This window comes from Meriones unguiculatus, chromosome 1 (assembly GCF_030254825.1).
Source record: "Meriones unguiculatus strain TT.TT164.6M chromosome 1, Bangor_MerUng_6.1, whole genome shotgun sequence".
Classification (NCBI taxonomy): Eukaryota; Metazoa; Chordata; class Mammalia; order Rodentia; family Muridae; genus Meriones; species Meriones unguiculatus.
Window position 1 is genome coordinate 94558564 of NC_083349.1, and position 17724 is coordinate 94576287.

The 17724-nt window shown below is 40.1% G+C and overlaps 1 protein-coding gene across 1 annotated transcript in view; it reads left to right on the forward strand.

The window, feature by feature from the left end:
- Lrpprc (leucine rich pentatricopeptide repeat containing) overlaps nucleotides 1–17724 on the forward strand; it is an 80272-nt gene that overhangs the window by 40509 nt on the left and 22039 nt on the right. Inside the window, exons 24-27 of the mRNA XM_021652781.2 lie at nucleotides 5997–6121; nucleotides 6569–6675; nucleotides 15802–15870; nucleotides 16561–16651. Coding sequence (XP_021508456.1) covers nucleotides 5997–6121; nucleotides 6569–6675; nucleotides 15802–15870; nucleotides 16561–16651 — 392 coding nt within the window. The remainder of the gene's footprint in view (nucleotides 1–5996; nucleotides 6122–6568; nucleotides 6676–15801; nucleotides 15871–16560; nucleotides 16652–17724) is intronic.

The window sequence follows — 17724 nt, forward strand, 5'->3', positions numbered from 1 at the left end:
TTATTATTATTATTATTATTATTGTCTTTACAGGGACAGTCTTCATGACAGTATTCTGTTTGATCTATCATACTAAAAACATGTTGACTGCTTTAGATTTATGAGCATAATAAAAATTAAACAAAGGAAACATTATGTTTAAACCACCCACCTCCCTGAAAACCCTCTGGTAGCATTTTTAACAGGAAATACTGGGATAGAATACTGACTTTGAAACTTTTTTATTCAATTATGTTTTGCCGACTGATAGAAGATCGCTTAATTAATTCAGAATCATGACAAGTACCAGGATTAACTATACCAGGCTACCCAAATGGCTACAAGTGTTTGATTTGATTTAATAACATTGACTTTTCAGTAATATCACATAATTGACCTCAGCAGATTATGAGCTCATCTGCGGAGTGAGCCTTATTTATTCAAACTTGGAATAAAATTATGAAAACAATTTCAGAACAGCATTTTAAAGATGTCCGTTATTTCATTTAAAGACAAGCATCTTTTCGGCATGTCTTTATAAAAGACTTTAAAGGGGTTATCATTTTCCTATTACAGTTCTAAGGCAAGTTGTTAAGATATTATTGACTTTTAATTTGAACTGACTTTTTCAGTATTTGGCTAAAACAGAGAGGAAATGATACCGTGTTACCTTGTGTTACTTGTAGACTGTAAAAATGCTTTTGTGGGTTTAGAAATAATGGGTCTTGTTTATATGCATTTGACAAGGGAAACCAAGATAGTCATGGGTTTACGTAACTATAAAGAATTCGGTAAACTAACCTGCTTTTATGCTGTCCACATAGTAATACTTAACATTGACCAGAAAAGAAATGGAGCTACATTTTTGTGTGTTTCTTATTGTAACAGTCCTTAAGCCCTTTATCTTTATGTGGTCCAGTAGAATGTTCCTTTAAATGTTTTGTTTTATTGTACATTTTATCTATTTTATTCAATTTCCAATTGACTTTGGGAGATAACAGAGGTCCTGTTATTAAAGGAGAAAGAACTTGTTAAAATGAGTTAAAAGAGCTTCTGAGTAGTCGTCATGTTGTAGTAAAGGAAATGAAATTAATAAAAACATGTGATGCCTCGTATGATCCATTTGGTTTTGTTGCATGTGGAAAGCGTCTGAGGCTGTTTAACTGAATTATCTGAGACAGATGATCAAAGCGCTGGCCATTTCTGCTCTCCATTAAGGAGTTCATGTATGTGTGCTGATTTATGCTGTAACCTAGGGATATTCTCACTGCTCTTCCCAGAGCGCTTGCTAAATTAATAGTGAGTTCTTCATAAATGTCACAATTTCCCTAAGACAAACTTGTAAAAATTTAGATTTTGGAACAGTGTTGCCTGGCTACTTACATGTTACCTAAATGGGAGGCACACTCCTAAAGTGCTGGCTATTCTGTGGTAACGCTCCCTTCAATTTGAGCATCTTCGTCTGTATTGGATACTTTTATTAAATGTGGGAATGCTTGTCTTCCAGAGTAGAACTCTTTATATGTTGAAAGGAAATTAAGGAGGCTTGGCTCTTTTACTCCATTATTGCAATTAAGAATTTAGCATCATCAAGTGCCACAGGACAAAAGTGTTTCATCTGCCCTGGGGGGACAGGACAGTGATAAGATGATTTTTCGTCAAGGATCATTGGGTCGTAATTAAGTTACATTCATGGCTATTGCTTTTTGAAGGATGATTGGTAAATGACAGGCTTCATGTGCTTCTTACGGACAGTGTGCTGTAAGGTTTTTTTCCTCCCTCTGTCAGAAAATCCTGTTGAGCCTGATAATGTAAATGTGGCATTTTACTGTGAACAAAAGAGCAGGGAAATGAGCTATCTTGTCTAATCATTCAGTTGTTTAACACCGACTTCCAGTTTAGACTCAATTGGCTGGAAAGCACTTGACATGTGAAGTTAGTGCTGTTCCCAGCTCATGTTTGAGTAAATTTTAAAGTAAGTGACAGCTAAATTGTACCTAGGGAAATTACAAAGCCTTCAACACAGTTAATTTTTTTGGGAGGATTAGTTGTAATTGCAACACCAGTCTCCTTGAAGATTTCTCATTTATAGATGATGAACAGGGAGAAAACAACAACAAAAAACCCAACCATTTATTTGGCTCTTTGAAGGTGCTGGTCCTCTTGACAGAACCGTTTTTTGGGAAGGCGATGGTTCCTCCTGATCTGCTTGCCCCCATTCTAAATATAGTTGTTTGGCTTTTTGTTTGTTGGTTTGTTTTACATGCCTCCCGCCTCTACCTTGATCTGCTTGTCTCTGGTGATTTCAGATTCCAGAGCTGGTCAGTCAGTAAGCCCTTGAGGAGATTGCTACTTCGCTAATACTTTATACATAACGTTGAAGTACTTTAAATTAAAAACCAGTAGTTGTCATTTTTTGTTGCTTAAATTATGTGTCTACCTTGGATTTGAAAGTTACTTCCTACAGATGTCTGAGGAGATCAAGCTGAAAGCTAAAGATGTGAATGGATAGTTGTTGCAGTTATAGAAGTTTAGAACTGTATGGAACACATGTATGGCAGCATTGTGAAGGGCTTTCAGTGAGGAGAACTTGTCTCTGGTAGCTCAGGGAGACATCTCTGGGATGGGCAGGTGCTTCCTCTGGCTATGAGTTTAGCCAGCTTGCACCTGATCTCATGTATGTTCTGTTATTATTATAGCACACCTTAATTTCCTATTAAAGACTGAAATAGTGGGGAACATTAGGTTTGCCATGTGAGTAAGCATCAGAGTGCTTTTCTTAAAATTCTGCACTCTAATGCAAATATATAGTTTACATGTATAGTCATTTTCTTAAAAATGAAACATAGATTAAATATTGATTGGGACATTCTAGTTAATAAATGTGACTTTAAGTTTTGGAATTTCTAGATGTGTGTCCTACTAGGAATATATATGTATCCTTAAAATTTAGAATTATAGAATCATTTTATTCTCTAGTTTTATCTTTATGTCTAGTGATTTGATAACACTTTTTAAGTTTGTGTTAGTCAAAATAATGCTTTTCAAAACTAATTGCTCTTTATTAACATTGTTTTAGGTCTGAGAATTATTTTATGTGGACCCTCAATCTGTATTTTTATAATGAGATTTCTGGTCTTTAAAGCTAGTTCAGATATGTGTGTGAGTTACCTGGTTTGTGAAAAAACAATAGCTGGAATTGTTTTTGTGGAATAGACATAACAATTGTATACAGAACCCCAGGAACATAACAGACTGAAAGTTTTGAATGTAGATTTCACATTAAAAGGCTGTGTTCAAAGGACTGTTGTTTGTGAATACAGTCTCCAGTCATGTCTGACACAGCAGTTGCAGCAGTCGTGCAGGACTCAAGTTGGTTGCAGAGCTGCCAGGGTGCTGCTTGTCAGTGTTCCGTTATACATTTTGTGTAAGAAGTTACTCTTCCTTTTTTAATATTTTGCTGTTCTTAGTGCTCTCATTCTATCTAACACCAGTGGTGTTGAGTGTACATGTGACCCTAATCAGCAAAACTTAGAACCAGCTGGGAACCCGAGGGACTCACATTCAAGCCTACCTGGTACAGCGCTCTTTAGCTGAGGGTCGAAACCTGGAGTCCTGTGAATGAACGGGTTTTCATATGCCATCACCTGAAAAGATCAGGATGGCATAAAAGACACGAGGAATGTACACTTTTATATATTAAGTGACACCAGCCACCCACAAGGTGCACGTAGAATAGACAGCAAGGAACCAGCTTGCCATTTACTTTATTTTTGACTTAAATTTAATTTGTAGAGAGTGTTTTGTAGATTGGATTTATTCTGTCAACAGCTTAAGGAATGGTAACATTGGTGTCCAAAATTTTTAACAAATATATGAATTATTTCCATATTTCTATTCTTTATTTTTGTTGTTCTGAGCATGTATAATCTTCAGAAGCATATATTTGGAGACCAAGGACTATTAGCATGTCATTTTGATTGACAGAACAATTATTCATTCATTTATTGATAGTTTTGACCTAATGCAAAGGAAATACAGTTGAGACAGTGCTGTTCTAGCTTGGGAGTTGATCTGAAAAAGCAGGTCTTGCCATTTAGAAAAATGGTATGTGTTAGTTTACCTTTTACAGATGTGTTCTAGTTTTCCATGAAGGAGGATTATAGAAAGGCAATAACTGAGCCTGTGTGTGAAGCAAAGGAAAATACTGATTACATGAAGCTCTGTAGCATATGTGGTAGCTACTATAGCATTTCCTTCCTATGACAGTAATCTAGCCTGCAACATCCACTTTTGGTTTTGAAATTAACCTGCAATTTAGTCTTCACCCCAAATGACAAAAATTCAAATGACTCAGTGGGGTGCCAGAAGATGCACTGTAAACAGGACTTGGTGCCGGGTACGGCAGACTTCCCTTCACGGTGGGCTCGTTTCTTACGTGTCAGCTTCGGCACAGGGAACACTTTTGTGTCCTTTACTTTCTTAGTACAGTTTAAAATCTTAATCTACACAAAATAGTAATCTCATCTAGGGCAACATGCCACTTGTGTAACGGACAAAGTGCAAGGCTTTTAGTAGTAGTTTATAAAAGGTGGTCTTCTGTGAACTGTTGGCATGTGTCAGAGAATAGGATCTCCAGAAGGGGTGTCTCTGGTTGGCACCAAGTATACTTTTTGTCTGTATCTTGAACTGTGCTTTAAAAATAATTTCTTGTGCTTTCTTTTTAAATATTATAATTATTATTATAATTATTGGTTTTTCAAAACAGGATTTTTCTGTGTAGCCTTGGTTGTCCTGGGCTTGCTTTGTAGACCCAGCTGGCCTCGAACTCACAGAGATTCACCCCCCAGAGTGCTGAGATTACAGGCATGTGTCACCAAGCCCGACAAATACTATTTTTTTTTTAATAATTAAAAAAAAAATTTATGTGTGTGTTTTGTCTGTGTGTATGTCTGTGTGAGGGTGTCAGGTCGCCTGGAACTGAGGTCGCAGACAGCTGTGATCTGCCTTAGAGTGCTGGGGACCGAACGTGGGTTCTCTGGAAGAGGTGCTGAGACGTCTTTCCGGCCCCATGCCCTCCTGCTCTCTTTTCTAATGTGTGGTCTCTCATAGCAAATGACCGCTCTGGGAGCAGTGGCGGTGCCACACCGCAGTACATGGTGACGTGCTTGGGCTGAGGGCGCGAGGTCCCGGAGCCTGCCTCCAGCGCCTCTGTCTGTTTATGCTTCAGGCAAAGCCGTGATTCTAGAGCCCTCATTGGCTGTCTCTTAAAAAAAGGTGTGGGGGCCACTGACCGCGAGAATTATATCTGATACCTCTATGGCTCTTCCAGGGCTCTTCACACTGTGACTTGTCCTTTCAAAGAGAAAAGGTACTTTTGAAGGCCCACGAAAATATCTTTCAACACTCTTAAGAAGCTTTGACTTAATGAAATACCCTTTCTTTAAGTACCACCTTGAAAAAGGCGCCATGACTTAAAATGAAGCGGTCTTTTCAAGTTTACCTTCTAAAGACAAAAAGTTTAGAGTTGTATGTCCACTGATCAATAAGCATATCCTAATCTGAGGAGGAAGTATTTTTGTATATCTGAAACCTGGGGCCACTTCCTACTCACCCAGTAAGGCTGTGGGATGAAAAATACTAATGCTAAGTGCCTGCACATGGCTAAGAGCTGAACACAGCTTCCCAGTCTGAAGCTGTGGACAGTCGCAGAGGAACCTACAGTAGTGGGCGAGAAGATGTGACACCAGTCCTTCCTTTTAAAATGACAGCCTGATACCAATTTAGTATACAGTCAGATTGTATAGGTAACAAAATCAGAGAATGCCTTTGTCCTCTTCAAGGCCCTCGCCCCAGGGTAAAAAAACTGTTTAGGAAACAAAGTAATAAAGATAAACCAGGAAAAGTTCAGTTGCTGACAAGTTTCTTTGCTCATTTTATATATATATGTCTACATTGTTTCTGGAACCTAAACTGAATTTGATGCCTTTTCCTCATTGTCAACTTATTTTTCCAAGGGATGATTTACCTGCTGCTCTTGAAGCCAGCATTGCCTGCCAGGAAAAATATAAAGTATTACCCAGGATTCATGATGTCTTATGTAAGCTAATAGAGAAAGGCAGAACTGATTTAATCCAGAAAGGTTAGTAACTGTCAAAGATCTTTTCTTTCTTGCATCTTTAATGTAAATATAGAGATGGGAAAGGAAAATATAAGAGCAGACAAACAGCTCCAGAGAAACTGTTATACTTCTGAAAGGAAGTGATTCTAAATAGAGAAACCCTCTGGTTTTCAATATCTGTTCCATTGGGTATTTTGCCTCTCTGTTATTTCATATGCAGTTTACTTGTTGGTGATCTGCTTTTGTGAATGTGTAATTTTTAATCTTACCCTCACTGGTTATCTTTAAAGCTAATCTTCAGTATGCCGTCAACATGTGCTATCAGACAAGAACTATGACTGTAAATTAGATAAAGCTACAATCTTAATAGTCTCCATATTTGTTCTTTTTTTATTTATCTAGAATTCATGATACTACCTTCTTATGTTTTCCTTCTGACCTATGTGTTTCTCCTCCTCTGCTGTCTAGCAATGGATTTTGTGAGCCAAGAACAAGGTGAGATGACAATGCTGTATGACCTCTTCTTTGCCTTCCTACAGACAGGAAATTACAAAGAGGCCAAGAAGATCATTGAGGTATGATTTTTAACTTTGCCATTTTAATGTACAGCTATTTAGACTCTTAATTAGAATACATTTAAATTTTTTAACCTTTAATTATCCTTGTTCTGATTCATGTTAATAGAATTCAATCCCAATAACAATGGGAGGAGGGTGGCCCGGCCAGCGTTGTTGTATATAATTACAGTTCAGAAAAGGCAGTGTGCTTGTATATGGAATTTGTTTCCTCACTTTGCTGACTTCACTGTTATATATCAAAATGATATTTGCATATTAAATCTTGAATTGTGAAACAATTAAATTAAACTGGTATTCCTGGGTGTAAAGTTGCTAATCCTCTTTGCCAAAGAATTCTTTGTTCTTAAAAGCAGTAAAATTCAATTTACTGCAGACCAAGCTCAGATTTATTTATAATGCTTGTCTACAAGTTAATCAGCCAAACAAGTGCTGTCTGCAATGATTTGGCATTTAATTTAAATTTTCTTTCTTCCTTATTTATGTATTTTATTTTTTTATTTTTTTGTCCCTACTATGGTAAGCAGCTTACAGGGACTAGGTGGCAAACCTGGCCTCTTTAGGATTAGTATATTTTATCTAGGCTTTACTGAGTTTTTTCTTACTGGAGTTGATAAGGAAAGGCTGTCCACATGGTGATTAATTTCATTATCAAACAGTCCTCCGTCTAGTCAGAAAACAGTCCACAGAAAGTGGACATGGAGCAGTAAGAAGACTGATGTCGCGTTATTGACACCCCTGCTTTATGAACGCCTAAGCAATCACATTGCTGCAAGCCATGGTTCCTGGACCCCTTTCTTTTTCCAAAAGTGTACAAGGTCCCATCTTGGCTGTTGGTCCCCCGGTCATGGAACTGAAGATGTAGGTGTGGGACCCAGAAGTAATCGGTCTATTTCAATTTTGTCTGTTTTCTCATGACAGGGTCTCACTATGTAGGTCTGGCTCTTGGAACTCGCTTTGTAGACCAGGCTGCCTCTGCCTCCCAATTAGTGGGATTAAAAAAAGCATGGGCTTTCATGCCAGGCTTGCATCTTCAAATGTTCTTAAAGACGAGAAAAATGTAGGAAAGGAGATTGTGAAATAAACTCAGAGCTTTCTTCGGTTTCGCTGTCTTGTCTGTCCGCATACACTGGTCTTAGACGGTGCTTCTGAACTCAAATGGTTAATTTGTATTGTATAGAAAATGGTGTCAGTAGATCTGAAGGTGAAAGCCCTGTCTGCCTTCTGGGTCTACTGTTCTACTGTGTGGCAGGGTGTCCCTGAGAGTATGGCTCAGTGTGTGCGTGGTATCGTGTGCGGTGTGACTGCAAACAGTCTGTGCCCCTTGCTCTGCAGTGAGGGCAGAACCCGACAAAAAATGCCTGAGGCGTGAGAGTGAGTTTCCTTTGGCATCTATTAAACTTTCCTAAGCTGCTTTATCTATAAGAGGGAATGTAATGACTGTCTTTTAAGACTCAATCACATAATGTGTGTAAAGCAGCTTGTGTAGTTTTTGGATTATGGTGAGTGATCAATAATATTAATTCTCTTTGCCCCTCAAAGGTAGGGATTTTTTGTCCCCTTTATTGTACATAATTTCAGTGTGAAGCTTAATATGAGGTACACAAATGTCACGTAAATAGGCAAGACTGGATTTTAATTCTTTGCCCATATGGATCAGGTAGGAATGACTGTTAAAAAGAAAACAGTGGATGTGTATATAAAATTGTTCAGTGGATAAAGAATTGTATGGAGGGGTTGAGGGCTGGCTCAGTGGATAAGCGCTTTCCTTGCATCCCAGCACCCAGGTAAAAAGCCTGGTATAGCAACATTTGCCTGTAATCCCAGCATTAGAAGGCTGAGGCAGGAGAATTCCTGGGGACTGCTGGCCAGCCAGGCTAGCTAATCAGTGAACTCTAGGTTCAGAGGCAGACATGGTCTCAGGAAATGAGGCGGCCTATGGAAGGAACTTGATTCACCTGTTTCAACTGTTGTCCGGGAGGCTGACTCTCTGTTTACCTAGAATGTTTTCTGCCTCTGAGACTTACTGCTTAGTATGTTCACACTTGTTTTTACTGAGCTCTGGATTGGCTGGGCCAACTCATCTCTTCTGGCTCAAGCTCCTTGCCCAACTAATTCTATCTGGCTTTTTCTCTTGGTCCCTGAATTGCTCTGCTTGGCCTCCAGCTAACTTCAGCAATCCTTCCTAATCTTCTGGCTCCTTCTCATTCTCTGGTTTATTCTGTCTTCCCCTGTATCTAGCTTGTTCTCTCATTCAACCTTTCTCTGTAAAATCCTCAAAGTAAAACTGCCTCCTCTCTTCCCTCATTTTCTGTGTTGCTCTCTTATGTAGCTTCCCTTTCCTCTCGTGAGAGTTGGGCGTATTCTATTCTGCCAAATCCTTTTCTGTTTCATCACTTTTCCTGCCACTCAGTTAAACATCACTTTCAAACACGGGTGCTTCCTTCTACAGAAAAAAATTTACCTTGATTTTTTTTTTTTTTTTTGGGCGATTAAAGGTGTGTACCACCACACTTGAACCTGAGTTTTTTGTTTGTTTGTTTTTTGCTTAATATGAGGTACACAAATGTCACGTAAATAGGCAAGACTGGATTTTAATTCTTTGCCCATATGGATCAGGTAGGAATGACTGTTAAAAAAAACAGTGGATGTGTATATAAAATTGTTCAGTGGATAAAGAATTGTGTGGAGGGGTTGAGGGCTGGCTCAGTGGATAAGCGCTTTCCTTGTATCCCAGCACCCAGGTAAAAAGCCTGGTATAGCAACATTTGCCTGTAATCCCAGCATTACTCTATACCAGGCTAGCCTTGAGCTCAGATCTGCTTGCCTCTGCCTCCTGGATTAAAGGCGTGTTTATATTCCAGCCGTATCACACAGACCTATAGACCTAGAAGTTCTTTTGAATGTGCTCTCTTGCCAGAACAGCCATGTTCTGAATTTTCTCTACAGTTAGCCTCTGGCCTCCACACATAACAAGCATGCACACACAGAGAAAAGTAAAAACTAACTCAGTAGAACCATGGCAATGGTCAGGGCAAGAGGGGACAGTAGGGCTTGTAATATGTGTTAATATTTATTAAAGGTCCATCTTAGTGTTGAAACTGAGTGACAAGTTTGTTTTGGTTTTGTTAATTGTTTTGTGGCTAATGGAGGTTAAATTTTGGTAAGGATTTGTAACTTTGTTATTAAAGTTAAAGACCTAAAATTTTCAAGAGACAAGAGATGTAAGTATTGAATTTATACGTTATATTGAATAACGTGACCTGTTTTGTTTTTAAAATGAGCCAGTGTGGATCCATATGCTATGTGCTATGGAGTACTTTAACATAGACTTGTGTTATATTTCTATACATAGATCTTTATAGGAGGGTGAATTATAGCTGGATTTTAAAAATATCTTAGATATTTTCTGAATTTCTACAGTGACTAGCTTCTAAAAATTGTTTTCTTCAAGTCGAAAAAGAATGAGAAAACAATGAAGTTAAATAGTATGAGTCTTTAGGAGCTGAAGTAAGACTCCTTGAACAACAGATCTGTGTGGAGGGTGATTTTTGCCTATAACAGGAAAGTGTTGACTGACTTGAGGAATGTATTTGGGCAGCAGGGGTGAGCATTTTGGAAGAGGCATCCCTGCCCCATAGGGAATAGGTTTTCAGGGGGAATAGGTGTGGAGGAAATAGTGGCATTCAGGCTTTGATGAGCTTCGTAGCATTAGGAAGCAGACAGAGGCCCGAGAAGCTTTAGCAGGATAGATTGCTTCCAGCTGTTAGAAACCCTCAGGGACAGAGTAAGGAGATGGAGCTCTAAACTCCAAGTGTAACAGATTCTGGCTGCACACAGAGGGATTCTAGGTAGGTTGGGGAGTGGGCTGTTGAGATTAGTAAGGATCTTGGGGTTGTGGGCATGGAGATTTTTCATGGTAATACTCAGGGCAATGACCTCAGTTAACAGTAGGTCAGGTGAATTAATGGAGGCTGACTCCCATGCAATACAGCATCTCCTCCATGTGCCTTGGCTCTCATCTGAAACTTCCTGCTAAGGTGATTGCTAGCATCTAACTAAGCAGCTTCCTTCCTTAACAAATACTGGTCATGCCTTACAGTGTCATCTTTGAGATGGACCCTTTGAAAATGGAGTGCTGTCAGGGAGAGTTCTGTAGCAAAGAGCTTCTGTAGACTAGGTATTTCCAAGGAACTGTTGGTGTCTGCGGGGAGGACTAAGTGGTGAATTGGGAGCTGACAACGTAAAATTATTCCAGACCAAGGAGACCGACAGTACAAAAGTCCCGAGGAAGCCGTGCCCACTTCTTGGCTGTGCTCTCAGAACATTTACTAAATGACACGAGCAGTGTGCTACCTCGGATGTCCATGCTCGTTCAGCACTTACTCGGTGTCAGTTTGTTCTCTGTGACATTCTTCCCTGGGCTGAACTCTTTTCCCTTTACCAACTCATCCTCTATAGACTCCACTTCCACTATTCTTGTGTTTGTTTTTTGTATTTTTTTTTCTCATTTATTGTTTGATTCATTTTACATCCTTGTAGCCCCTTTCCTCCTCCCCTCCCAGCCCCACCCTCTCTCCCTCAGAAAAGGGGCGCTCCCTTCCCCATCCGCCCCATGTCATTAAGTTGCATCAAAATTAAACGTGTCCTCTTTCCTGTGCCCTGTCCCGCCAGGCAGTCCCACCAGAGGAAAGTGATCTAAAAGCCATCAAGTGAGTCCATGTCTGATGCAGTCCCCACTTCCCTTACCAGAGGACCCACGTGAAGCCTAAGCTGACCATCTGCTACATCTTTGTAGAGGTCCTAGGTCCAGTTCATGCATGTGCTTTGTTGATGCAGTCTCAGCAAACCCCTCAGGGCCCTGGTTAGTTGGCCCTTTTGTTTTTCTTACAGAGCTCCTGTCACTTCCAGGTCCTTTTCTCTTTCCTCCTACTATTCCCTAAGATGCCCTATGCACTGACCAATGTTTGGCCGTGAGTGTCAGTATCTGTTTTGAGGCACTGCTGGGTAGAGGCTCTCAGAGGACAACTCTTGTCAGGCTCCTGTCTGCAAGTTTAGCTGAGTTTCCTTCATAGTGGCACTTTCCAATAGGGTGGGTCTTTGGTTGGGCCAGGCATCAGTTGGGCATCCCCTCAAGAAGACTAGTCTAGTTACAGGATGTCCTCTTCAGTCTCTGTGGTCTCTGCTTGACTCCCCCTCATATCCTCCCAGGAGCCTACCCTGACTTAGGTCTCCAGCTTGTCACAGAGATGTCCCTACCCTCACTTCCGCCATTCTTACGGTACATTCTGGAATGGCCCGTACCATTGAGAACATGTCACAGCTTACTTGGTTATGTCAGGAAGTGAAGTCAGTGAAGTAAGCGTACTCTGTTCCTTGCTCTACTTATCAGTTGTACTCCCACCCCCGCCCCGTATGTAGAGCCAAGTAGAAATTACAGGTCTTGAGGTAGTGTATAACTTTAATCCCAGAGCTGGGAAGGCAGAGGCAGGTGGAACTCTGTGAGTTTGAGTGCAGGACAGCCAAGGCAACACAGAGAAACCCTGTTTTAAAAAACAAACAACAGCAACAGCAAAAAATTACAGGGCTTATTTTTAAAATATGTCAAGTATAAAGACTCCGTTTGCATATTTACTCATCTGGTCACGTCTGTGGCCTTTGTGGCCATTTATTTTGGTTATGTATAATTAGAATTAATGAGTTTATATATCCTACTTAGTACTGCACTGTAATCAACTACTGCTTCATTTCCCTGGCTTCATTTCCCTATATGAAATTCGTTAGAGGCTTCTCTAAGCACTTTAAGGATCATATTGTTCCACTGTATAAATGAAATACAATTGATTTGTTTCTCCCTCGAGAAAAATTTTTGCTCCTTGGCTTGAATTGTCATTGGCATTCACATTCAAGGGCATTTTCAGTTTCAGACCATTTTCTTCTGGTGGTTTCTTGGCAGTCAGTTAATCAAGACAGAAATGTTTATATAGGTGAACACAACCCCTCTCCCCCTTGTGGTTCATCATATTAGAGATTTAAGTAGAAACCAGGTCTTCCAAGTTTTAGCCTAACATTCCTTTTTAGAAATTGTGATCAAAGAAGATGTTATTCTCTGTAAAGAGAGAAAAAGGTTCCCTAATTTTTTAAAGTTACAGTTTAAGTACTTACCTTCCAGCACAGTCATAATTACAGAGCATAAAATGTGCTTTATCTAATCTGCTTTATTTCAAGACTGGAAATTAAGTCCAGGGGGAGATGACATATACAAGTGGGAAAAGTTAAATAAGAGTATGAAATTTTACACAGCTTGGAAAGGTTTTGTGAAGAAGCCTGCCAGGTAGCTTCCTCCTTAGCCTTCTGGGTGGTTCGGTAGTCACTCACTGCTCGGCCAGCGCGCAAGAGCTGCAACGGTCTTGTCAGAGATGAGTGCTCTGACCTCTTTCCCCAGGACTCAAGCCTGCATCACCAGCTAGACAGTGTCACCACAGCTGGGGCTTTGTCATTCTTGAGTGGCCGCCATGTACATCTGCACATGAGGCTCACAAAACAGCTCCGAGAAACAAAGAAATTGAGGGTCAGAATATAGGTTTTAGGGGCAGGTAGTGGCAGCCATAAAGTTTGAAACTGGGAGTTTCCATTTCCTGTGGGTGATAGGAAATTGTTCGTTTGAGCTGCTCTTTCATAGACCTGACCTTTAAGTGTGAATCTGAAGATTTTAGAGAAAGGGACAAAGGCTATAAGGCTCGCTGAGTGCCGTGGCACCACTGTCCTCCTAGCACCATGTCTGTCCTAGCTGCAGGGGTCGGGATGAGCTGGCTTTGCGGAGCCCTGCACATAGAACTTTGCTTTCTGTTAGACTAGCTAGAGGGGTTGACTCTGGAGTGTGCTTTACTGATGTCAGTTTTCTTTTGCCATTCCATTGGTATTGGCAATCAAAATCCAAATCTACCGTCTCAGTCTAATTTAAGTTCAAATGAAGTAAAGGTTGAAACACAGTAGAAAAAATTATCCTGTCCTTTCACTTGAAAATGATTTTATATTATCTTTATTAACATGCATAGATGTTTGTTGCGCCCGTTGAGTAAAGCAATGACATTATTGAATAATGAAGGTATTGTGTTTAGCTTTCTGCCTGTGCAGGCGAGCCCAGTGTTGCACGGGACTGCAGAGCACTGTGCTGTGCAGTGCAGTAACTTGGTAGAAACAAACACTGTAGGCTTTCTATCAGAATAACTATTTAACCTTGCCGCTCATTAAATAAATATGTGTAAGAAAAATCAGAAAGAACTAGAGGTTACCTCGTTATTTTAATGTGCATTAGCTGGCCTTTGATGTTATATTTAACATCCCAGTTAGGATTCAGTTCTTTCCATGTTTCTATTACATTTTTTTATTGCTGCTTTCAACTGCAGTGTTTAAAATTCAGTAAGATGCTCAGAGGTAAGCCAGAAGCGTTGGCTGTTCCAGCAGCCTAGGAGATTTAGTTAATCTGACCTAGATGTTCTTTTGATGATTGAGATTTATATATGAAAACAGTTCTCAATTTCAAAATGAAACATGGAGATGTAGCATATAAGTCAGCTGTCCTGCCAGCCACAAGGATTAATCAGCCCTGAACAGGAAGAGTTAGCGTGAACTTGCGCTGTTCAGATCTTGTGGATTTGGATCAGTAATAACATTGGAGTTGTAAGTGAATGTAGCTCTTGCATTTTGCCATGTTCTAAAGAGGATTGTTTGTTCTTTTTCAAGGACTTTCTATATACGTTGATGTTAATTTCATATCCATTATGATGGATGCGGCAATGCAGATATGAGGGAATCCTTGAATACAGTCCATGTCTCGATGTAGAGGTTAATATTTAAAAGTGTGTTTTAATGTTCACTTTACATTTGATTTTATACCGTGGAATACTTAGGGTACACAACTTAAACTCTACCAGTTTTCTGTCTTGTGACCCAAGCTACAAGATGGTACTTTCTGCATAAGCTCTTCATTAACATTGTGCGTGTGTTTGTTCTTAACTAGGACTGCTGGGACACAGAGTGTGGTGGGGCGCTCCTGTAGTCCAGCTGTAGGAGAGGCTGAAGTAGGAGGATCGCTTGAGTCTAGGAGTGGAGGTCAATCCGGTCAGGACCCTCTCTCTGAAAATACCAGTACTCCTGGGCTTTATAAATAAGTGCTGGCCTTCTAGGGACACCTGGCTTCATCAGCAACAGTGCAGAGGACAGGCACATCTAGGGTGGCATGCAGCCAGGGCAGATGAGTATGGAGTTGTCTTATCTGGACACTGTGATTGAAATGTAGTGTTCCGTGGTGAAACCCTCTTAGAGATGATGCAAATGCTGTCATTACAGGTACAAATCCTGGAATTATGTTGAAATGGTTTGTCTTTTACTCCCGTTATCCAACATTGTGAAATAGGTGTTTGAAGCCAGAGTTATTGACTAAACCTTCAGACTTTTTAATTGAGCATATAACTAACATACATCTTAAGCATTGAAGTAAACCAAGACTGAGTTAACATGAAGTACTTAGCTAATTTTAGCTAGGAGGCAGCACATCTAGTGATTGGTAGAGTACTTTTAATCAAAGGATGTTTCTTCTAAAATTGGAAGCTACTCATTTTTTTATTAAGATTATTTATAATTCTACATAGCAAATTAAGTTTTATCTACTGAATCTGTTGGGATGTTGAAGTAAGTGGGAGGGTACTAGATCATGGTGTTGTGGGGGTGAGCATGCGTAAGTTTATCTTACACATTCTTGGGTTGCTTTAGTTAATTACTTCTTTCTGAGGTAAGTCAAATGTGATCATTTTATTATTTAAAGACTTTTGGAATGACATGCAAGGCCATGGGTTTAATCTACAGTAGCAAAACAAACCAACAAAAATTACAGACTGAATATTGCTAGGAAGCAGTATCTGGGAATAACTAAATCTTCTAGGTTGAATATGGGTTCAATTGTATGCTTGGATCTATCCTCGTTAGAGGTCTGTAATAACTGTGGGGTCATGTTATAAGTTTCTTCTAGCACATATGTGTGGCAGCAAATTCATTAGAAGGCATATACTATCAAGGGAGAAGTAAGCTGAGTCTTATGTGTTATGTTCTGGTTCTGTTTTATAGACCCCAGGCATTAGAGCTCGGCCTGCAAGACTTCAGTGGTTTTGTGATAGGTGCCTTGCCAGTAATCAGGTTGGTATTTGATTCCTTATGTCTGAAGCACTTAGCACTTGGGAATGAGTTAGTATCAGAAACACTGGGGGGTTTGCAAGAGCTTCTTGGGGGCAGTGTACCCTCAGTGCTTCTCCAGATAAACAGCAGTGTATTTAGTGTTCCTGGGTACATTAGAAGTCCTAAGAGTGGTCGGTCCGGGCCCTGGAGATTTTCACCTGCCTTCTTCTACTGGTGTGAGCAAGCTGGCAGTGTGTGGTGGCAGGAGCAGGGGCCTTGTCTCTCCAGGCGCACTACATCTGTGTTTGCATTACACAGAGGCAAAGCCCTTGGCCAAGGCAGCACCCTGTCACCTGTGGGCTCCCTGCTGTTCTCTGCCTCAGATTCTCTATGTCATCAAGATGCTCTTTGAACGTTATCCTAACCTGAGTTACTCGTGCTGTGTTCTTTTCATTTCGAGGGTTCTTTAAGCTTTAAAGTCTCATTACTGTGGTAGGATAGTCACAACATAATGATTTGGATTTTTCCTACTAGTCAGCGCACAGCTGTGTGGGATTAGGCGGGTACACCCCTGCTGTGCTTGACGCTTAGTATTTTGCTAAAGTTAACCTATCAAATGGGGAACACTCATTCAAAGGGTCACTGCACTGCTTGTGTTAACCATACAGTGTACTTTCTACACAGTGTAAATTTGTCTGTTATCTTTTTAAGGTTGAAACTCTTGAAAAGTTAGTGGAGCTGACCCAGAAGCTGTTTGAGTGTGATAGAGACCAGATGTACTACAACTTACTAAAGCTACACAGTAAGTGATGGTGCTCTACCTGTTGGCACTCCTATCTGCAGAGGCCAAACCAAAATGAAGTCACTCAAACTGGTGGTCCATGTTACCAAGCAAAGTGAATTATTTGTTTTACCTCCTAAGAACTTAAGAGAAAGATGGACACACACAGAGAGAGAGATGAGAGTGAGAGAAGGAAAATTGCCAGCTCCTCAAACAGGTAGCCAGTCTGACATCGCCTAGTTGACCTCTGCTTTAGCCTTCACAGAGGATGTTTGAAATGGTGGCTTTGCGGGGCTGGAGAGACGGCTTAGAGGTTAAGAGCACTGCCTGCTCTTCCAGAGGTCCTGAGTTCAATCCCCAGAAACCACATGGTGGCTCACAACAATCTATAATGTGATCGGATGCCCTCCTCTGGCATGCAGGTGTACATAAAATAAATAGCTAAAAGAAGAAAAACTACAACAAAACAATTAAATAAAAAATATTTCTTTAAAAGAAAAAAAAAGAAAGAAAGAAATGGCGGCTCTGCATTTTGTTTTCTTTTGCGTGGCTTGGTTTTGTGTGTGCTTCCTTTCTGTCTGTAAAGCTACCTTCCCCTTGCTAAGCGCATTAAATGCTCATATTGAACACAAAGAAATGCTTTCTAGATCTTTTAAGCTAATTTAGTACAGAAGAACTCAAGGCCGTAGAATGTAGTATTAGTAGGATCTTTTGAGAAGCTCTGTCTTGTCTTTTCTCGTATGTTTTATGGAAGTCCTGAGGTAGCTTTCTCAGTCACTCCTGTAATAGCCAACTGTGAGCATACTCACAGGTGTGGCTCTTTGTAGAAACATGCATGTCTGCGTAAAAACTATTATAGTACATTTTTTTAATCAAGTATGTATTCCAATCTTTTTCTTCATTTTAATCATCTATAAGTACTAATGAACTGGTTAGATATCCTAGAATCTATTTTTATCAGTCCCTGTTTCTGTGAATAGAGTTTGATTTTCCATGTGTCCATATCTTGGTTCACACCCTTAATTTCTATTTGACTGGATTCCTGGTTTTTATGTTAAGGTTGAAGAGTGATGGGAACTTTGTTTTTTATAGCC